The sequence below is a fragment of the Asparagus officinalis genome, chromosome 7, assembly GCF_001876935.1.
Source record: "Asparagus officinalis chromosome 7, Aspof.V1, whole genome shotgun sequence".
NCBI lineage: Eukaryota > Viridiplantae > Streptophyta > Magnoliopsida > Asparagales > Asparagaceae > Asparagus > Asparagus officinalis.
In genome coordinates, this window is record NC_033800.1 from 107,831,710 (window position 1) to 107,855,607 (window position 23,898).

General features: G+C 38.3%; 2 protein-coding genes across 5 annotated transcripts; one reads left to right on the forward strand and one right to left on the reverse strand.

Annotated features, from left to right (window-relative positions):
- LOC109847619 (nuclear nucleic acid-binding protein C1D-like) lies at window positions 891–5,005 on the reverse strand. The gene is made up of 6 exons (XM_020416850.1): window positions 5,002–5,005; window positions 4,033–4,170; window positions 3,900–3,955; window positions 3,747–3,801; window positions 1,445–1,525; window positions 891–1,348 (listed from the first exon to the last, which is right to left on the reverse strand). The coding sequence occupies exons 1-6, from the start codon at window positions 5,003–5,005 to the stop codon at window positions 1,107–1,109; spliced, it is 576 nt and encodes a 191-aa protein (XP_020272439.1). The 3' UTR covers window positions 891–1,106.
- On the forward strand, window positions 5,430–10,065 carry LOC109848913 (pentatricopeptide repeat-containing protein At4g31850, chloroplastic-like). 4 transcript variants are annotated; one of them, XR_002248940.1, is made up of 4 exons: window positions 5,430–9,022; window positions 9,243–9,321; window positions 9,425–9,509; window positions 9,584–10,065. XR_002248940.1 is itself a non-coding variant. In XM_020418635.1 (2 exons), the coding sequence occupies exon 1, from the start codon at window positions 5,688–5,690 to the stop codon at window positions 9,009–9,011; it is 3,324 nt and encodes a 1,107-aa protein (XP_020274224.1). In that variant the 5' UTR covers window positions 5,430–5,687; the 3' UTR covers window positions 9,012–9,022; window positions 9,584–10,065. The 4 variants fall into 4 exon arrangements, 1 of the variants encoding a protein (XP_020274224.1); XR_002248941.1 differs by having other exon boundaries at window positions 9,425–9,496; XR_002248942.1 differs by having other exon boundaries at window positions 5,430–5,572; window positions 9,242–9,321.

The following is a 23,898-nucleotide window of genomic DNA, read 5'->3' on the forward strand; positions in this document are numbered from 1 at the left end:
GGCCGGAGACGAGATCGGGATCTGGGAGTCCGCGGGTGGGTCCGTTAAGGACGCCGTGGCGGACCTCGTTGGCGTTGTCCTTGCGAATCTCTATACGGTTTGGCTTGTGGATCCGCGGCGGAAAGCGGATTTGGATCCGGATCCGTGGGTTTCCATGGTGTAGTAGATCCGATAGAGATTGAGGAGGTTGTTGTTTTACTTCTATTTTTTAAGTTTTTAAGATGAGTTTGAAAAGAAATTTTGATTGATTTTAGTAGCAAATTTAGCAAATATTAATTAATCGTTTAAAAAAAACTCTGTCAAATTAGGAATACAACTAAAACAAGTCTACAACTCTATAAAATTCTTACGGTGGTGTTTAGGAAAACTATTTTCTTCTTATTCTTTTCTGGCCGTAAAGAAAAGGGAAAATTTGCAAAATAGACCGTTTTTATAAAGTAATTAGCGAAATACACCACTTTTGAGAGTAATTAGTAAAATAGACCTCTTTTTGACAAAAGAGGTCGATTTTGAAAAAATGGCTTCAGAAAACATACGGGACTAGTAGTCCCGTATGTTTAAAGCTAACTAATCTAATGATTAGTGCACTAATCATTAGATTAGTTAGCTTTAAACATACGGGACTACTAGTCCCGTATGTTTTCTGAAGCCATTTTTTCAAAATCGACCTCTTTTTGGCCTATTGGGCAAAAAGAGGTCTATTTTGCTAATTACTTTTAAAAGTGGTCTATTTCGCTAATTACTTTATAAAAACGGTCTATTTTGTAAATTTTCCCTAAAGAAAACATTTTACCACCAAACGAAGGGAAACGTTTTCGCATTCTTGCCTTCCACATAAATTACAGCATGAAACGCATTTAAAGTTACAGGAAAAGAACACTATGAGCAGCTCAAGTCACATCTTAAACATTTTCTTATAATACCAAATGTATATATGTATTTAAGAATAGTTCTCGTATATACTCCAACCTAAGGCATTTAACATAACTAAGCAATGGTAAACATTTTACGCTATTATTTAATAATAATCACTTAAAAGACAAAGTTTAGAACCCCACTAGTTGCATTTTAGATGGTACCTGAAGAGCCGATTAATAACTAATTAATCAGCCTACAAGTTCATCCTCGTCATCACAAATCTCATCCCGCAAAGGACCCTTCACCGTATGATCCTCAGGGCCAAGAAGCTCACGAGCTGCTTTCTCAAGAAACTCTTGAGCGGCGGCACGTACGGATTGCTTCTCCCTCGACGAGTGTTTTCTTTTCTTCTGCGATCTGTGGTTTTCAGGAAATCGACTCCTTGTGTCCCCTTCTCCTCTACTAATCTCCCTCATACTTTGCCTTTGTCCTGAAGAAAAACTCAATGCCTTGGAACAGGGAATAATAGAGGGAAGCAATGAAACGGAAAGAAATTATTGGCTTACATATATATATATATATATACCTGGTGTCAAATCTGGTAGCGAACGTCCAATGAATCGTGTTGCTGCCTGACGATTTAGGGTAGTCGATGGCCGCAGTGGTGCTGTAGAAGAAGCCAGGTAAAGACCGCTTGGTAATTTAACAGGGGCTAACTTGAAATGAAAAAAAAAAAAAAAGAGGAAAGCTGGCGAGGGAACTCATCAAAAACTTGAAAAGGAGGTCAGTAAAATTATTTGCAAGGACAAGCATAAATATTTATATACACCAATATCAAAGGATTAGCCATCTCTCTTCATAGATACAGATATGCACCCCAAAATAAAGAAAAAAAAAAGGAAGAATGAAGCGTAACAGGCCACAAAACTTGATGACAAAATATCATGTATATGAACGATAAAAGCACTACTTAGGTTAATTTTTTTTTAATCGGGAGGAAAGTGACAGATCAAAATTTCTAACGCAATGAGAGAGAAAAAACTGTACAAACATTCAAAGAACAGAATCCGCTCTTCTTCAAATAAAAAAGATAAAGACCATCGCAAGTGGCCGAATGAGATCTTTAAAAGCTCAAGAGTAAACTTACAGGACATGATTGGAATGTTTGTGCTTGAATAATCTAGTAAACGAATATAACTTCATGCTACAGAGGACAGACTCCATATTACACTTATATGTCAATCCTATTCAACAGACAAAATATTTGGGAATAAACGAGGACCTTAGCTCGTTTCCACTTTACATTAATCAAACAGGGATGAGTTAATCTAAAACTAGGAATAAATCAAAAGGGGTCAAGGTTATTACACATCCACAAATTAGAGGACTGTACAAGAAGCATTATTCAGCTCCAACTACTTCAGAGAGGGCCTGAATCCTAATAACCTCGTGCACACAAATCTCTATCAAATTAGGGAATCTAACTGATGTGTGATTCGTGAATGCGTGGGCTACCTGGTCCGACTCCTCAATCTACCTGATAGTGTGCTCATTCCATGTGTTAAACCTAAATGGGCAGGTGAATATGCCAATATGGAGTGAGGCCACAACCACAAGGTAAAGGCAAGGCCCGAGAGATCAAACTATGGACAATTGTTCGGGCAAAAAGAGGATCTTTGATAAAAGAACCACAAAGATTCCCGGATTAATATCCTGAGATCGAATCTCTCCAAAGGAGTTGTAGAAAATAGAATGATTAGGATAAGCCCATGGTGATTAACATTCAAGCCCCCTTGTGCCTTTACTCACTCAAGGTTTGATAGCTAGTACTTTGTTCTCTTTCATAACGTTTACATGATAATCCACTGTGGTTAAGGGCTGTACAAGCTCTATAGGCTGTTCTTTCAATCACATTTCACAACCTATGTTTAAATAGTGTTTTTAAATCACTTTTGTTGAGGGCTATGCAAGCTAGGGTGGTCTTTCCAATGATATTTCACAGCCTATTTCAATCTGCTTTTAGATCACAAGTGCTTGGACCTCTGCCACAAGATTTTCCGCAGCTAAAAACAGATCACAAAAGGGATGAGGCTTTTTACTTGGCTTGTAAGCTCATTTGCAAGAAGCGATACCTCCAGAGAAATTAACATGCTTTCTCAGAATTCTGGAATTCCACCATCCAAGCCTGAGTAGAGAAACTATATTTGAAAACGGAATGATGGCAGTGTTCGCCATAGTAACTATTCATGCGGATACCCATATCTTGAGGAAACAAAGCCAGCCACCAAAACAAGAAGCCCTCTTTTAACTACAGAGGTGTCATCTTCATGAACAAGGACTACAACCGATCCCTTCACCTTCTGGTGTTCTTATATGCTCTATGAGGTTGACTCGAATGCAATCCAATTAGGGAGTTTTCAGCTCTATGTCTCCACTATTATTGGTTCCTACCATCAATAGAAACTCATGTGCATGTCTATATTTACCTTTGCCTAGAAGCTTGCAAGCATTCCCATTTCAAAGACTTCATATTTAGAATCACGTCAGTTATCGGTTGCTCAGCAAGCACAACATCATGTCAACGATGTCTTCATAATGAACATCAAATATATACTAAACAAGTTCAAAATTGATTATCAGTAGTTCCCAGCATTTCCCAGCATTTGATGTCACATTTAAGCTCGGAAACATTATAATATTTTCAGACAGTAGGCAAAGATTTCAAAACTATCCGCCACACATCGAAAAGCAAACAAAACCAACCACTAAGAGCAAAGATAGGCAAAGATTTCAAAACTATCCGCCACACATCGAAAAGCAAACAAAACCAACCACTAAGAGCAAAGAACACAATAAAATGAGCAAAATTAACAACAAAAGTAGAATACCTTTGTTCCAATTACCAAATCGCTCCAATTTCCCCTCACACAAGCTCAACCTCTCCTACGATTTAAACCCACATGGCTTAATTATCAACCTCTTAGCAGAAAACAACTAAACCCGCAAGAACATTAGACGATAAAATCGAGATAAATTCTTACAATCTCAGTCTTGACAGGATGATCATCTGGTCGAATTCCACTGCACCTCAATCTCACTGCTCAAAGGAAAAGGAAAAGAAAGAATTTTTATGAAAGCAAAAGAATCAATGAGCTAGGGTTAGGGTTTTTATACCTGCCAACAAAGAGGAAGCAGACTGGGCGAGCACGAGGAAAGCACGTGCCCGCTGGAGCGGCGACAGCTCGTCGAGGACTCCGGGCTCTGCCGCCGACAAAAAGTTGAGGAGATTCGTTTGGAGATCGCCGACGCAATCTATGGTTTCTTTGATTTAATCCACTACTGATTCTGGCACCGCCATTCCGTTCGAGGCGAAGCGTGAGATTTGAAATCGAGCTGCGAGAAATCAATTTTGGGGGGGTTTTGGTGTAACTGGTGGTTTTGTTAGGGTTTTACTTGAAAAGGGTTTGTGCTGTATCGTGATGTTGATTATTACACATGAAATTACATTATGTTGATTATTTAGTTCTTAGTCCCTTATATGTTTGTAATGCCATAGTAGGCCCTCAAACTTATAATAAGTTTCTTATAAAAGCAGCTTGTAGTAGCAACTTATATAAGCTGTTGAAACAAGCCGTTTGGTAATCAAATATAAAAATCACCTTAGTTGTAAAAGCAGCTTGAAGTAGTAACTTATATAAGCTGCTCATTGTTAAAGAAAAAAAATCTATATATGGTGTATGAACTTAAAAATAACATAAGCTGCTTCTAAAAGTATCCTCGCTTCTAAAAACACTCCCTTAAAAAAATAGAAGCAAATTCAATAAGTATACCAAAATATTTTTCACCAAACATCATTATTAGCTGCTTATTAAAAAAAATAAACAGAAGCACCCCTATAAAAGCAATAGTAAATTGGGCCGGGTTCAGATGTTAGAAGAGAGAGGCGAGGGTATTCTGGCCACTGAGACACCAAAATTGCAATATCCTTAAGATTTGAGCGACTGATGAGCGATTTTTAGGACTCGAGAGACTAATGTGGAATTATTGAAGATCTAAGGAACTAAAATCTAGATAGCCCTAGATTAAATGATGTTAAGTAGGGCTTAGAATGAGTTTAGTTTAGTCTTATTATCACTCTGCTACCCATAGTTTAGCCAATTTTCTACTTTCAAACCCAAAGTTATATTTCTAACACTTCGATACCTCAAACTTTAAATCTTATTTTAATTTGTTAAATCTCGTCCAAGTTTCATTAGATTTCCTATTGAATTTGTATCACGTGTACTTAGCGCTTGATCCTCACAAAAGTATCAAAGCGAAATTACTTGAAGCTTTTATACCAAAGTGTTAAAAGAATACTTTGGTATATCAAAATGAAATTCGGCAAACTTTTGGGGTACGAAAGTGAAAATAAGCTTTTTGTTTTTAACTTTCAATTTTTATTACTCCTCGGGTCCGAATAAGATAGAAGTATCCGACCCACAAATGTCCAGACCCGACCCAAATCCATCCCAAGGCAGCTATCAAAGAGCAGGCACAGTTTGGGGCTTATAAAGGCTATCCAATTCCATTTCAACAAAAATATCGACTAAAAATCTACGTAGCCTGATAAAATCGCCACAAAAATTCGAAGAAAGAAACTTCAAAATTCCCAAGCATCAGCCAAAGGTTCTCAAAGATCTCTTCTTTCGCTTCTCTGTATCCAACACTGAAGGTAAAAGCAAGCCCACATATCTTTTTTTTTTCCTTCAATTTTATTTCCTTGTCAATGTGAGCACAAAAGCTGAATCAAAGAGGAGCAAAAACTGTTGCTTTGTTTGTTTGCCTTGATGAGTGTCAACATGGTAGACCTCTGCTCCTCTGGAGTTCTCTGTAGCAGTCCAGTGAATTACAGAACCAATGGCAAGAGAGCTGTTTCTTTTGATTTGGGCAATTGTAGAAGGCAGGGGTTTGAAAATTTGAAGGTTTTCTCGTCTGGGTTTCTTGTGTATCGCCAAAATCACAAGAAAAAACATGTGGGTGTTTGGGTGTTTAGTGTAAAATGTAGCATTGATGCCGATTTATCAAGAAGTTGGGTCAGTTCAGATAATGTGGTGGATGTTCTCAAGTCCAGTGATGACCCAACTGAGGCAATGGATCTCTTTAAATCCATCGCACAACAGTCCGAGATTGTACACACGACCCATTCGTTCAATTATATGCTTGAGTTCTTGAGGAATCATGGTAGGATAGAAGACATGGCTGTTGTGTTTGATTTAATGCAGAAGCAAATTGTGAAGAAGAACGCGAATACCTTTTTGACGATATTTAAGGGACTTGGTGTCCGCGGTGGCCTTAGAAGTGCTCCCTTCGCATTATCAAGGATGAGAGAAGCTGGTTTTTTGTTGAATGCATTTTCGTACAATGGGCTGATTCATTTTTTGCTGCAGTCGGGGTTTTATAGAGAGGCCATGGAAGTGTATAAAAGAATGGTATCAGAAGGGGTAAAGCCTAGTTTAAAGACATATTCAGCATTGATGGTCGCATCGGGAAAGAGGAAAAAGACTGAATCTGTGATGGGCCTTTTGAGAGAGATGGAGTCTTTAGGGTTGAAGCCCAATGTTTACACCTTCACTATTTGCATTAGAGTACTCGGGCAAGCTGGGAAGTTTGATGAGGCTTACGGGCTTCTGAGGAGAATGGAAGAAGAGGGGTGTCAGCCTGATGTTGTGACTTACACTGTGTTAATAGGAGTTCTATGTGAAGCGGGGAGACTTGATAAAGCCCAGGAATTGTTTTCCCAGATGAAATCTAGTGATCAGAAGCCGGATAGAGTCACTTACATCACATTGCTGGATCAATTTGGTGATGTTGGCAATTTGAAATTGGTGATGGAGTTCTGGGAAGCGATGGAATCTGATGGTTATGCTGCTGATGTGGTTGTCTTTACTATAATCATAAAGGCTTTGTGTAAAGAAGGGAAGATTGAAGAGGCTTGGGAGATGTTAGAAACTATGGGGAGTAAGGGAATTTCACCTAATCTTCACACATACAACACATTGATTGGTGGGCTTCTTAGAGCAAACAGATTGGAGAAAGCTCAAGAGATTTTCGGCCATATGGAAGTTCAAGGTCCGAAGCCAACTGCTTACACTTTCATACTTTTCATTGACTACTATGGGAAATCTGGTGAATTTGAGAAAGCTTTTCAAGCATATGAAAGTATGAAGATCCAGGGGGTTGTTCCTGATATTGTTGCTTTCAATTCTTGTTTGTATGGTCTTGCTGAGTCCGGTCAGCTTGTACAAGCAAAAGAAGTCTTTTATGAACTAAAAGCTACTGGCCTTTCTCCTGATTCTATCACATATAACATGATGATCAAATGCTACAATAAGGCTGGGAAAGCTGATGAAGCTGTTAAGATGTTTGATGAAATGATGGAGAGTGGCTGTGAACCAGATGAAATTACGGTCAATTCACTTATCGATACACTCTATAAGGCAGGTAGAGAGGAGGAAGCTTGGAGAATGTTTGATAAAATGAAGAAAATGAATCTTAAGCCAACTGTTGTAACTTATAACACACTCTTGGCTGGTTTAGGTAGTGAGGGGAAAATTCAGAAGGCATTCAAATTGTTCGAAGAAATGGGTTATTTTAATTGTCCTCCGAATACAGTAACATACAACACTTTGCTGCATTATCTATGTGGAGTTGGTGATGTTGATAAAGCCTTTGATATGCTTTATGAAATGAGTGAAAGGAACTGTACGCCTGATCTTTTATCTTACAACACTGTGATATATGGTTTCATTAAAGAGGGTAGAATTAATGAAGCATTGTGGCTCTTTCATCAGATGAGCAAAGTTTTTGCTCCTGATTTTGTGACTTTGTGCAGTATCCTTCCTGGTTTTGTGAAGAATGGTTTGGTAGAAGAGGCTCTACGAATTGCCTGCAAATATAATCTTCAGCCTGTTGCTCAAATTGATAGGTTTGCGTGGGAATCTTTGATGGAAGGGATAGTACGTGAAGCTGGAGTTGATCTCTCTGTTACATTTGCTGCAAAAGCTGCTATAAATGGCATTTTCCCAAATGACTTCTTATTATGCTCTCTAATTAAGCATCTCTGCAAGAATAAGAAAGCTCTTGATGCTTACCGTCTCTTTGAGAAGTTCAAGGGATACGGAGTTAGACCAACTCTTGAAGCATATAATCCTCTTATCGATGGGCTACTCGATAACAAGTCCATAGAAACCGCGCTTCTGCTTTTTGAAGAGATGAAAAGGATGGGATGTACTCCTGATATTTTCACCTATAATGCTTTGCTTGATGCTCTAGGGAAATCGAAGAGGGCAACGGAAATGTTGGATTTGCATGAAGAGATGCACTCTAAAGGATGCAAACATAATAGCATAACCTATAATATACTCATCTCAGGCCTCGTCAAATCTAACAGATTGGAGCAGGCGGTAGACTTGTATTATGATCTAATGAGCAGAGATATCTCTCCTACACCGTGTACTTATGGTCCTCTAATAGATGGGCTTCTGAAATCAGGGGAAATGAACAAAGCAGAAGAACTCTTTAATGAGATGGTTGAATATGGATGTAGACCGAATTGCGCTATATATAACATCCTCATAAATGGATTTGGAAAGGCTGGAGATGTGGATAAGGCTTTTAAGTTGTTTGAAAAGATGGTTAGGGAGGGAATTAGACCGGATGTGAAGTCTTATACCATTCTTATCGATACCCTTTGCATAATTGACCGGGTAGATGATGCTCTCTGTTATTTTGAGGAGATGATAGCAGCGGGAGTTGAACCTGACTTATATGCTTACAACTTTATGATCAACGGCCTTGGAAAGTCTCAAAGATTAGACGAAGCGATGGCTCTTTTCGAAGAAATGAAGGTTAAAGGGATTTCTCCAGACTTGTATACTTATAACTCTTTGATAATCCACTTTGGGAATGCAGGGATGGTTGGTGAAGCGGGAAAGATGTATGAAGAACTTCAACTAAAGGGCCTAAAACCGAATGTTTTTACTTATAATGCTCTCATTCGAGGGCATAGCAGATCAGGAGATAGTGATCATGCTTATGCTGTCTATAAAAGGATGATGGTTGGGGGTTGTAGCCCTAATATTGGGACTTTTGCACAACTTCCTAGTCGATGATGATTCATTGGGTGAGATTTTGTCTATATGGTTGTATATTACATCTTTTTTTGTTGAAATATGTCTCGTGGATGTACACTGACTATTCATTTATGTACATTTGTATCGGTTTTTAATGAAGTTAAAGCGAAATAGAACAGACCTCCTACCTCCAGTAACACTTTTCTTTTTGTAGATTTGTTTTTTCTTGAAAGTAAGCAATATTTTAAAATTACCTTGCTGGATTGTAGGATTGTGATGTTTTCGACCATAGGGACTTAATGCATTACATGGTTCCTACTGATTGACCGCATCAAAAGATTTTGCACAGGTTTTGTTGTCTAACATTTACTTTCTTTAGACACATTGCAGTTTGTTTTTTGTTATTATCCTCCGAACTTGCTTCTCAGAAATATTTAGATTTCTCTAATTAGTTGTGAGACCTTCGCTGATCTTTTCGAGGGCGCTGATGGATCTACAAATACCAATTGTTTCCGAAAAAGGAGGTCTCCCATGCACGTAATTATTTTTTTTTTCTTTCAACAAATAAGGAGTATCTGTTCTCTAATGAGGATCGCATCTCTTTTTTCCAGGTAAGTTGGTGCTGAGAGTTCATCGACTATTGCTCCGATCCACTTCTGTCATCCGACCGCAGCATTTTGGGACTCGTGATGCGACAACATCCCGTTATGCACTCTTAGTCAATGAATTTGCTTTGTCCTGGTTTGCTACCTCTACATTCAGACAAAACGCAACGAGAGTGTTTCAGAATAAACTCAGAGATGCAGATGCTGTTCTTTTTTTATATAACACCCCCTTACGCTATAGTACACGATCATCGCGAAGTGGCGTGCAATGTTGATTCAGAAATCCAGTTCTTGTTTGGATACAGTGTTGAGGCCTGATGTAGGGCACGCAAGGAAGAGAGAACTTCGTTGGATACTTTGATGGGCATGGAAAGGTCGCAAGGACTAGACAGTGTGCATGCATTTAATTTTGCACAAGAAACATAACATATAATTCGTATGGAAATTATGTCATCAATTATGAATATAGTGTACTGATGTTTTTTTTTCTCCCTAATTGGAGAGTTTCGAGTATTAGCTGTTGGGAATTTATCAAATAATTAATATTATAGCATGAATTAAATCCGAAATCAAAATAAATAAGAGATAAGAAAATCAAGCCTGAACGGGAGCAGTCGTGTAAACACTGCCCTAGAAGATTGAGAACCCGCCTATCGCCCTGGCGCAGATGGTTCCCTTCCCCTAGCGGTAAAAACCCCCGGAAACGGCCGGCCTCTACCCTCGGGCGAGAGTGCAGAGCTTCAGCTCCGATGAATGAAGTTGCCCATAAAAAACTAAAATGTAGATGAAAATAATATGTAGGGGAGAGAAGAAAAACAAGAGAAACTTGTTGTATATTTTTTTTCTTATCATTTTGAGCTCAACATACGGATATATATATAGGGTTGGAAAAGACGTTACAAAACCCGTAATTAATTCCGTAACGTTCGTCATAAATTTTGTAACGTTCCCCATAATTATATGGCCGTTACACATATTTTTAATTGCTAATTAAAACATGTTTTAATTATAAAACTTTTTTACTATTCATGAAGGCAAAATTGTCTTTTCTTAACAAAATATCTAACAGAGTGGATATAGAATTTCTATCAGAACCACTAAAAAGTCCTTTTGTATGTGATTCCTCTATGGTTGCTTTGTTTATTTCGTTTATTTCCACTACTTTTTCAATATTTGCTGTCATTTTTCAAAAAGTTTAACAACCCTATTCAACCCTGTTGGATCCTTTTGTTTTAATGATGATTAACAAACAATTTATAACTAATGTTGTTTCTAGTGTTTGTGTTTTATATTTATTCTAAGCAAACAATAAGTTGGAGGATGGATGAAATCAAGCATTCACGATCATATCCAATAGAGGTTGGCAGAATAGTAGAGTGAAGCCTTGCAATTCAAGTTAAAGATCCAAGTTCAAGCTTCATCCGCAAGTTTACCAAGATGAGCTTCGTTGAAGATCACAAGCTTGGGTAATTTAGTTTAGGTTTATACTTGTGTGTAGATACTTTAAGCTCATATTAATCACACACATGTATTTGTTGATTTTATCAAAGTATAGGTGTTTTTGATAAAATATTATTTTATTAGTTTATAGACTTCAATATCAGTTTATACATATTTTATTAAGTCTATAAAATTATTTTATAAAGTTTCAAAACATGGTTTAGCTAAAATATCAAAAATATGTGTTTTGTATTTTCATGTTTTGGACTAGTTTTGAAAAATGATGAGTTTTCACAAATGTGAAGTGCTATTTTAAAAATTCTTTTTGTAACATGTTCATTAACATGTTTATAATCATTTTCCAAAGTTTTATATTTTTTGGAATTTATTTACTATTTTTAAAGGCACTTCAAAAATTAGTTTTACTATTTGATACAGGCTGATAACATGTTATCAGTCGACTTGTAAGTCGACTGATGACATCAGTCAACTGATGTGTCGACTGAAGAAAGTGTCTGGAATAACAAAAGGTTTTTGTTTTGTTTTGGTCGACTGACCGGTCGACTGATAAGGTCATCAGTCAACTGATAAGGTCCGTCAGTCGACTGATGAGCTGGAAAACGCCTATAACGATCAGCTCATCAGTCGACTGATGAAAGCCGTCAGTCGACTGATGCTGTAACGGCTAGTTTTTTTAGCCTTTATCCTGTTTTGGTTTTTTGGTCCTTTTGCTGTGTTTTCTTGATCTTTGGTGTTCCCTATATATTCCCCCTCATACCCAGCTCTGTTTTTATCCAAGAAAATTGTTTTATATAAGTTTACAAAAGTTTAACAAGGGTTTAAGTTTGGTTTAGTGTTTGTTTGATTTGTGAAGAAGTTTTGACAAGTGGAGGAGATCATCTTCATATTGTTTGAGCTTTAAGCTCCAATCTCTCCATCTTGTTTTTCAGAGAAGAATTTCTAAACTCAATACTAGCTTTGCATTAATTATTTGTTGTTTATCATTTTTATTAAGCTAGTGTTTACATTGAGTTTATATTTGATTTTCTCTTTGTTCACACACAACCTATTAAGCTTTAGTATTTTCATACATTGTATAATTGGGGTTGTGGGGTTTGTGACATTGAGAGTGAGTTTACATTGTGTTCTCATCCATTGTAGAGAATAAATTTATTTGTATTGTTGAGCTTCATTGTGAGTTGCACATTGTATTACACTTGGACACTGAGAGAAGTGTGTGGTGAGAGAAGGGGTCGGTTCCAAGAGGAGTAGTGTCTGTAGTAAAGCCTAGTGAGAGGTGGTAATTCCGAACACTTGAGGAAGGTGACACGGGCTAGGCCAATACTTAGAGGGTGTGAAGTGTAATTGCAGGTGTATAAGTTGTAAAGTTTTTGGTAAACTAGAAAACCGATTGTTGTATTAAGCTATAATTGTGAGGTTCACTTTGTAATACACTAGTACACCAAGAGGAGTGTTTGGTTAGAGACGGGGTCGTCCTAAGAGGAGTGGGGTAGGTGGTAATGCTTAGAGAGAGGTTGTAATTCCTAACACTTTAGGGAGACACGAGCTAGAGACCAACACTTGAGATGGTAGTTAGTATAGTTACATTGTGAGATTGTGAACGTTGATCGGTGAGCATTAACAACTGATATTGTGTGGTGTAAATGTTTTCAGGTAATCGTTTTAAACCCGGTGTGATAGTGGATTTCTCCCGGGAGTAGGGAGCGGAGACGTAGAACGGAAGGTCCGAACTCCGTGATCATATTGTGTGTTTGTATTATTTACATTTCTCTATCACAATTGTATCTTTTGTTTATCTTGTTTCACCCTTGTTTATATTGTTTATCCTTGCTAATATCTCATTGCATATCTTATTTGCTAGGATAACTTGTCAATTAGTTTTAATCGGTATTAAATCATATTAGATTAGCATAAACCATATTCACCCGCCTCTAGGGTTCTTTCCTAGTGGTATTAGGGTACTTTCAAAACCCTCTTCCTCTAGGCTCACATCTAAGATCCCAATAGTACCTAATATATGACTAGAAGTTGTTGAATCGGATGATCGAAGGACAAAGAAGTAAGGAAAGATTCTGTGAAAGGTTTTGACCTCTGCTTTGTTGAACTCCAAGCAATTCGAGGCAATGCTCGAACTTACGCAAATGTACGGACTTCGTCATCATATCTGCTGGATTATCTACAGTACCAATTTTTTTAATCTTGATGAGTTTAATTTCTCTAATAAAATGATACGTGATATCTATATGTTTGGTTCTTTCATGATACATCTGATGCTTTGTCAAATATATAGCACTTTGGCTGTTACAAAATACCGAAGTAACACATTTGTGTAAGCCAAGATCTTTAGCCAAACCTCTCAACCAAATGACTTCTTTCACTGCTTCTGTTACTGTCATATACTCTGCCTCTGTAGTAGACAAAGTAACTGTCAACTGTAGAATCGCCTTCTAACTAATGGCACTACTTGAAAGAGTGAGTATATAACCTATCAGGGATCGTCTCTTATATAACTTGCCCACATAATTTGAATCAGAATAGCCTAGTATTCTGCAATCTGAATTTGTATTCCTGCCAAAATATAAACCAATATTTACAGACCCTCTCAAATATTTAAGTATCCATTTCACAGCCTGTCAATGGACCTTTCCAGGCTTATTCATATAGTGACTCACAATACTGACTGCATGTGAAATATCTGGACGGGTGCAGACCATAGCATATGTAATGCTTCCAACTGCACTAGCATAAGGAAGGCAAGACATGTACTTCTCTTATTCCTCAGTCTGAGGTGAAAAATTTGTGGAAATACAAAAATAAGCAGCAAACAGAGTTTTCATAGGCTTGGCATCAAGTATGCCAAATCTCTCCAACACTTTCTTGATGTATTTCTTCTGAGATAGGAATAAACTTCCTTCTCGCTTATTCCTGTGGATCTTCATCCCCAAAATCTTCTTTGATGCTCCCAAGTCCTTCATCTCAAACTCATGTTTGAGTTGATATTTTAACTTGTTGATTTCTGACATATCTTTAGCTGCAATCAACATGTCATCAATATATAAAAGCAAATACACAAAAGAGACATCATTGAGTTTTTTATGATAAACACAACTATTATATTTACTCCTCGAGTAACCATGCTCAAACATAAAAGTATCAAATCTCAAATACCACTGTCTTAGAGTCTGTTTCAACCCATAAAGAGATTTCTTTAACTTGCACACTAAAGGAAATAAGGCACGCAGCCTATACAACATCTAGAATAAAGTCCTCAACTGCCTAAGCAAAGTCTATAGTGGAGATCCCAAAATAAAACATAGCTAGAATAGATAGTCGAGCACTAAAGTGTGCCGCCATCAACCTGCGACTCTCCGGGCTCCTGGCTCGTGACCTGAAAGGGGGAGGGACAACGAGCGTCAAAGCGCTAGCGAGCAACATCACAACCAACCCCAATGGAGAGGGCTCGTTGTATAAGAAAATACAGTTATCACAAAATATAAATATATAAACAATTACTCTATCAGTAAACAATGAGTCTGAGTACTTATGGAGTTTCAACACGGGCATAGGTACGTCGAGCGAAATAATCCAAACAAGGAAACCCTCATGTATATACCTTGTATCCCAAATTGAAAATCCTTAAGTACCAAACCCGGAGTCTAATATGTAAACAGAAATAAGCAAAAAGAAAATACAACATGTCTCCGAACATATATATATATTGTGTTATGTGACGTCCCACATAATTACCATGTCGTATTTGACATAAGTGTCATATCATACTCTCAATATATGTGGTGTCATATTCTTCATAAGTGTCATGTCATAACTCATGTGAAATGTCGCATGCATGGTTAATAAAGATGTCCAGTACATGAATTAGATATAGAGATTTCCCAACACATGAGATAAATGGATAATTGCCCAACACGAGGACTGAAATGGATTATAGTCCAACACGAGGACTTCTATGGATTATAGTCCAACACGAGGACTGTGCAAATGAGCAATTATTAGTGATATACAAGGCATGGTTTACTTATGCAAAACTCACACTCATCTCGTCGTGTGATTCTAGGCAAGTATTTCAGGCCATCTATCATGCATAGATGCTTAGTACAACTGAAGATCAAAGTTAGGTGATCGAGGCAAGCGCTCTAACGAGTGTACTATACAGCAGAAACAAATAGGGCAGGAAAAACTGTGCGGCGGTCGACTTCAGAACCCACTCCGGTCAACCGCTCGCAGGCCTGAGAACTACTAGGCTCAGAAACTGAGCGACGGTCGACCGCAGAGGTCATGCCGGTCGACCGCCCAAAGCGCAGAAACAATTCTGCAGGCAGGAACGCGCGACGGTCGACCGCTGAGTCCTATGCGGTCGACCGCTGGGCGGACAGAACCTCATTCTGGGTTCTGTCAGCTACCGAACTCATACAAAAACTTGGGGATTTCTATACCCATTATACTATAACCTTTTAATAGAGAACCATGGCAATAAACAACAAGTTTAAATGGTTAAAACCTCATTATCAAAAATCCCAAACCTTAAACAACATGATTTTAAAAGTTCTTAAACAGGAGAAAAATAGGTTTAACCTTCATAAAAACGTTTCAGATCAAGATCTCATTAATTAAACATCATTAGTGAACCTTTTTAAGACTGAAATATATGATTTTTGCACCTCATGCCATAAGATCTACTTTATCTACACAAAATACGATTTGGGCTCAATAAAAACCGGATAAAAACTCAAATCTAAGCATAAAAACGAAATGGGATGAAGTTGGGCGAGATGTTACTCGCCTACGACGAAAACGAAGCCCTAGATCTGGAGGAAGATGATCCCTCTCGCTGAATCCACCAACAATTCGCTGAAAAGCCCTCCAAAGCTCCTCCCAATCACCAAGGAGTGAGAAACTAGGGTTTGAAGGGGAGAGAGGGGGCTAGGGTTCTGATTTCAGATGAGAAATAGGGCTCTTTAGGGTATGATAGTATATATACTAACCCCACAACCTGACCCGAACCCGACCCGAAACCCATTAAGACCCAACACAGAAAAACTCTCTGCCTGTTGTGCGGTCGACCGCCGCGCCTTGCGCGGTCGACCGCACAGCAGGAGAAAAGTCTCCTGTGTGCCCGACTGCTGTGCGGTCGACCGCCGCGCACATCGCGGTCGACCGCACAGCAGAACAACTGCCTGCTATGCCTTCTATCACATGCTGATCAATCCCCTTGATTTCTCTAACATAGAAATTCTTGCTAGGCTCCCAAACACTATTTATCACATTTATTTAACATATATATATGGTTATTCATCTCAAAAGAAATGTTTACCACTAATAACTCAATATATTCATTAATAAATTTACGGGGTTCTACACTATCGAATGGTACCTACTGAGATAAGGGAGCTACAGACTCAGCTGGACGAGTTGTTGTCTCAGGGTTTTAATCGCTGGAGTCATTCTCCATGGGGAGCGCCGGTCCTTTTCGTGAAGAAGAAGGACGGCAGTATGCGTCTTTGTATAGATTATCGGGGGTTGAACAAGGTCACTATCCAGAACAGGTATCCATTACCGAGGATTGATGACTTGCGCGACCAGCTACAGGGAGCGCAGCACTTCTTGAAGATTGATCTTTGTTCTGGCTATCATCAGTTGCGGGTTCGGGAGATGGATATTCCCAAGACCGCCTTTCTGACTGGTTATGGGTCCTTCGAGTTTCTTGTCATGCCATTTGGGCTAACCAATGCACCTGTGGTATTCATGGATTTGATGAATCGGGTTTTTCGTCCATACTTGGACCAGTTCGTGATAGTATTCATCGACGACATTCTAATCTATTCGAGGTCGGAGACAGAGCACGAGCAGCACCTTCAATTAGCATTGTAGACTTTGCGGGAGCACCAGCTATATGCCAAATTTAGTAGGTGTGAGTTTTGGCTATCCGAGGTCAGATTTTTAGGCCACGTCATCAGCAGAGAGGGCATTGCAGTGGATCCATCTAAGGTTATGGCAGTACTTGATTAGGAGCCATCGACGACAGTTACCGAGATCTGTAGCTTTTTGGGTTTGGTTGGCTATTACAGGAAGTTCATTCAGGACTTCTCAAAAATAGCTACACCACTTACACGCCTTATGAAAAATGGTGTACCTTTTGTTTGGAGCACGGAGTGACAGGATGCCTTTGAGACTTTGAAGACTAAGTTGACTACAGCGCGAGTTTTGACCATTCCTAGTAGTAATAAGACCTTAGTAGTCTACACAGATGCATCGTTAGCGGGTCTAGGAGGTGTTTTGATGCAGACCCAGAGGGTAGTAGCATACATTTCGCGTTAGTTGAGAACGCATGAACAGAACTATCCCACAAATGACTTGGAGCTAGCAGCAGTAGTCTTTGCATTGAAGACATGGAGACACTACCTGTACGGGGTACAGTTTGAGCTATTCACAGATTATCAGAGCTTGAAGTACCTCTTCTCTCAGAAGGAACTAAATCAGAGACAGTGACGATGTGTTGAGTTCATTAAGGATTATGAGTTCGCGATTCAGTATTACCCGGGGAAGACGAATGTCGTAGCAAACGTATTGAGTAGGAAGCGTCGTCACAGGATTATAGATTTGAGATGCACGTTATATCGAGATCTCCATGCACCTAGCCAATTCAACTTTAGACCAAAGATTAGCGGGAGCAGCGCATTTTTAGGAGTTTTATCCGTACAGCCATCTTGGAGTGACAGAGTGGTCAGAGCTCAGTTGGACGACTCTTGGATTCAAGCCCGAAAGGGAGAGATTTCCACAGAGCCAGAGGCTGATTAGACCGTTGGAGCAGATAGAGGACTTCGAATGAAGGGCCGATTAGTAATACCAGCTAATGCTCAGCTGAAGAAGGATTTATTCGATGAAGTGCATCGTACCAGGTATACAGTGCATCCAGGCACAACGAAGATGTACAAGGATCTGAAGAGACATTTTTGGTGGAGCGGCATGCGTAGAGAGATTGTAGAATATGTAGCTAAGTGCTTTATCTACCAACAAGTGATGGTAGAACATCAGAGACCGGTAGGAACCCTACAGCCTTTACCCATTCCGGAGTGAAAGTGCACAGATATTTCTATGGACTTCATTGTAGGATTGCCGAGATCGAAGAAAGGGAATGATTCAGTTTGGGTGGTAGTATACCAGCTGACAAAGTTAGCACATTTCATACTAGTAAAGATGACATACACGACAGAGACGTATGCACGGATATTTATTTAGGAGATCATGAGATTACATGGAGTTCCAGAGACGGTTGTGTTAGATCAAGGCTCGGTTTTCACTTCACATTTTTAGAGAAACTTCCAGAACTCTTTCATTAGCAGATTATCTTATTCTAGTGTGTTTCACCCGCAGACGGATGGGCAGACGGAGAGAGTGAACCAAATATTGGAGGACATGTTGTGGGCATGTGTCATTGATTTCCAGGGTAGCTGGGAGGACCTCATCCCATTAATCGAATTCGCTTATAATAATAGCTACCAAGCGACTATTAGGATTATGAAGCATTGTACGGGAGGTCTTGTAGATCATCTATTTGTTGGGCAGAACCAGAGGACGGCCTATTGCTTGGACCAGAGCTTGTGAGGCAAACTACGGAGAAGGTAGCAATCATTCGAGAGCGCATTCTTACAGCGCTGAGTCGTCAGAAGAGTTATTCAGATCATAGGCGATGACCGTTAGAGTTCCAAATTAGGGACTATGTGTTATTGAAAATATCACCAATGAAGAGAGTTTAGCATTTTGGCAGACGAGGAAAACTTGCCCCCAAGGTATATTGGACCACTCCTGATTATTGAGCGCATTGGAACTGTTTCATATCGGCTAGACCTACCAGCATCCATGTCGAGCATACATGATATTTTTCATGTTTCGATGCTTAAGAAGCACCTACGTGACGAGGAGGAGCAGCGAGTATTAGACGGACCAGAGATCGAGATTCAGGAGGATCTGACTACTATTAAGATTCCTGTATGTATTCTTACCAAGGAGGACAAGAAGTTGAGAAACAAGGTGATACCTTTAGTTAAAGTTCAGTGGAATGGGAGAGGAGCTGAGGAGGCTTCTTGGGAACGCGAAGAGGATATACGTCGTGACTACCCACACCTGTTTGAGCAGGTAAACTAAATTTAGTATGACTTGTTTATGATTTGTGGCTACCTGTATGGTAATGTTTATACTTAACGCTAAAATGATGGTATTAACACTTAACTCCTAAGTACTCGGAACATATGGTATATATATGAGGGGTTCCTTGTTTGGATTTTTTGCTCGATGTATTTGTTCCATTTAGTTAGGGGTTAAGTGGGGGTATTTGCATTTTAGACTGTTAAGTATAGACATTGAGGATGATTCTCGGGAGCGCGAAAATATTATGCATCGCGACTACCTACACCTATTGAGAAGGTGGATTGATTTATGTATGTGATTATTTGTATGGTTATATTTACATTTAACGCTAGAATGGAGGTATTGACACTTAACTTCTAATCATTCGAAACACATGGTATATATATGGGGGGTTCCTTGTTTGGATTTTTTGCCCGACGTACTAGTTCCGTTTAGTTAGGGGTTAAGTGGAAATATTGGCATCTTAAATTGTTAAATGTAGATATTGCTATGTTCATATCTGGAGACTAATGATGCGAGATGTGTATGTAAGGGTTTTCTTGTCTGGATTATTCCCTCAACGTTCTTTTCTGGTATTATTAATCTATAAGATATGAATGCGGAATTTCGGGGACGAAATTCTTTTAAGGGGGGAAGAATGTAAAACCCCGAAATATTGAATGTTGTGAGATATAATAATAAATATGTTATATTATGATAAATAACGTTTATTGATATTTGAGTATGATAGGAATTGATTTGAGATCAATCCGATACATATATATGAATATATGAGTGCAAATGCACAAAACATGCACGAGAAAAACTCTGGGAAAAATGACTAGTTAAGAATTTATAGATTTTAGACAATGATACACTTAGAATCTGGGAAAACTCAAAATTTCAAAGTTGTAGGTCATTTCAATCGCTTTCCAACAAATCTTATATCACCTCATTCTGACATCGGATGCGAAAGTTATTGCTAAAATACCGAAGGTTATTTTCCTAGTCAGACTAGGTTTCCTGATTCGGGTCAAACATGTTTGTTTCGGGTTTGCCTCTATAAATACCTGTGTTTTTCATAAATATTCCCTTCTTTTATTATATCTATGAACCCTAGCAGCCACCCTCTTCCCTCAAAAACCCTAGATCTTATTCTTAAGAGTTTTGAGAGCTTTGTGAAGCAAATATCGACAAAAAGGCGAGATCATCGACGTGTGACGAAGGAGAACGGGTGGTTTGTGCTCATGGATTGGTTGTTGTTTATTTCATAGGCTTGCACATAATATTAAGACAAGATTATTTGCATCCAAACCTATCCCCATAGTTAAATAACTAGTGTAGATGATTAATATGATGTTGAATATGTGTTTTCATGCTTTAATCTTAACTTGAGGTGTTAAAAGTCAGATTTTTGATAGTAAACCTTAAAAAATACTAGATTAATAATTTTTTTTCTTTCTATTTATGATAGTATCATGATCATTAGCATTTTTCATAATTTTATTCATATATGAGAAATTTAAGTGATGTACTATATATATGTTTTTCTGCAGAAAACTGCAGCACTTATATAATTTTTAATTTAGAGTTTATGATAGAAAAAAAAGTCCAAATTTAACCAAAACAATTTTATATGAAAGATATATGTATCTAGATTCTAAAACAGAAAACCATTCTTAAAAAGAGTTTGTATAAATTTTATATGAAAGATATATGTATCTAGATTCTAAAACAGAAAACCATTCTTAAAAAGAGTTTGTATAGAGAAGGATATGTTATATTTACTAATAACATGTCCTGCAGAAAATTGGCTGCACATATATAATGTTTAACTGGAGATTTTGGATAACAAATGAACTCCAACCTAAACCAAACTTATGTCATTTGAAATATGTGTGAATCTAGTTTTCAAAACATAAAACCATTTATAAAAATAGTTTTCCTAGAGAAAGATATGCTTGTTTTACTAACAGATATCACATCTATTTTTCCTGCTCGTTTTGTGGAGCTGTGTTGCGCCGTTTTGAGGTGCGTTCGCGGAGTTTTGAGCCACTTGATATTATACGTATAGTCATGAATATGTTATGTTATACATTTAAGAATCCCAAGGGGATTATGATAAATTTTGATTTGATCATATTTGAATTAGATATCATTCATATACATGTTGGATGACGTTGATGAGCACAGCTCAGTACTATATGGGATAGTGTGTCGACATACCAGATATACATGGTTTATATATGAGGTGAATGTCGTTGATAAGCACAGCTCAGTACTATATGACATAGTGCGTCAACATACCAGAGATACAAAAATTTATATGAGGTGGATATCATTGATGAGCTCAGTTCAGTACTACATGAGGTAGTGCGTCGATATTCCATATGTACAGGCTATTGAGTCGGATTTTAGAAGGCTTGATCTATCCGTCCGTCCCACACTAGGGTGCGATGAGGCTCGTGAGCCGTATTTCTAAGATACCTATTTGGCAGTCCGTCCCGTACTCATGTTATGCACTGAGATCGTGATGAGACTAATGAGCCGTGTACACAGTTCAGGATACCTACAGGGTACTCCGTTATACTGAGGCAATTACTTTATAGCCTAAGTATGATAGATGCCGATTATGAATACGACCTATCATTGAACTATATAATTGAGATATGTTAATTTTGAAAGTATACAAAATTATGTGTTGGTATTTTTATTCTATCTCTCTATGGATTATGGAAGATATTATAAATAAGATGTGTTGATATCTTATTTTTTTTACTATTTTTTTTTACTTCTTAGTTGGGATCATTGATTAGAGATTCGCAACTTGAGACATATGGTATATACATGAGTGTTTCCTTGTTTGGATTATTTCGCTCGACGTACCAGTCTCGTGTTATGGATTTCTAACTATTGGTTTTATTAGACCAGTCTCGTGTTATGGATTTCTAACTATTGGTTTTATTAGATTGTCTTTTCTTAGTTTGGTATTAATATTTAGATATCTACAATTTGAGACTTATTTCTTAGTTTGGTATTAATATTTAGATATCTACAATTTGAGACTTATGGTATATACATGAGGGTTTCCTGGTTTGGATTATTTCGTTCGACGTACTACGTCTCGTGTTGTTGGTTTCTAAATGTTAATCCTACTTAGATACGGGGAAAATGAATCTAGGTAGACTATGCTTAATAGATAGAGCCTTCACTCCATCTAGTAGCCCTTTCCCTGGGGGAGGATGGAGGTAATCTTGCTGTAGCGCTCTGATGCTCTTGTTGTTGTTTCTTTTTCTTTTAAAAATACCTTTTTAGGTAGTTCGGAATTTCGGAGAGCCGCAGTGTTACGGAGTTTCGGAGACTCCACTGTTGTTTTGAGTTTTATCTAGACATTAGAGTTTCATATTCATATTGTAAAGGTAGTGTGCCTTAGTACAATTCTTAGTTGATTCATATTGAGACATTTTTATTATTCAGATATCAGATGTATTATAGTTGAGACATGATTCTTTTCATTTATGAGATATCTCTTTTATATCATGTCTATTACATTTATTCCCTTTATTTTGCCTGTTTGTACCTGCACTTCTATTTGGTTCTACTGGAGGATATTACTGTGATTGGTGAAACATGTTTATGCACAGTGTGGGTGCATGGCAGGTTTGACATCTCTGGTTTCACCTTGGACTACAGCCTTGTGTGAACCTAGGAGCGTCATAGTTGGTATCAAAGTTCTAGTTCTAGTATCCTTAGGACCATCATGTGTCGAGTCGTGGAGCTAGTATAGAGTTTCCTAGGAATCATGTATAGAGTCCGCTAGGAATTCCTAGAATGAGTGAGGACGTTATATACGTATATTCGAAAATTTACAAAAAAATTTTTGGTGACAACTACCTTACTTTGATTGAAAAGTAAATGCATGAATGATAAGTGATACGATTTTTCCTATTGGTATATGTTATGTTATTTATGATTGGGATCTTACTTACTCTGTCAAATAAGCTCTCCTCTTGGTATTATAAACATTAAAACGAGGACGTACTCGAGGTAAAGCTTATCCCCGGAGAGCTGGGCAAGTAGAGCCCGAGCCACAGTAAGCTCCAAAGTATCTGATCAACTTGGTAATACCGATTACAGAAGCAGAGACTAGCAACACTCGAGGAGTGAGTAACAAGCTAAATTTTAGTCTCTAAAGTTCCACCACCAGTTATACCAACCGTACCTATTGAAGAGGTAATACCGAAGGTCTCACCATCGCCACATCCAGCTATTAACCGTACCTATTGAAGAGGTAATACCGAAGGTCTCACCATCGCCACATCCAGCTATTAATAGAGTCGTAGAATAGGAAGCTTGGCTCGGTAAGATTGAGGGTCTCACCATCGCCACATCCAGCTATTAATAGAGTCGTAGAATAGGAAGCTTGGCTCGGTAAGATTGAGCAAGATATTAGAAGTTGGGAGCACAAAAATTTTAGGGCACATCGAATTCAGTTACAACCTATAAATAGAGGAAATATGTGGGATTTACTTTTAGATTTACTTAACGTCGACTCAGTGCAGAAGCAGAGGCTGGCAGCTTTTAGTCTGAAGGGTGATGCAGGAGGATGGTATAGGCTTTACTTCACTCCGGATCATCGGATGGCCCTCACTTAGGAGGATTTCGTGTATTTCTTTGACGAGCAGTACATCTCTTCTGCGGCATGGGCCGGGAAA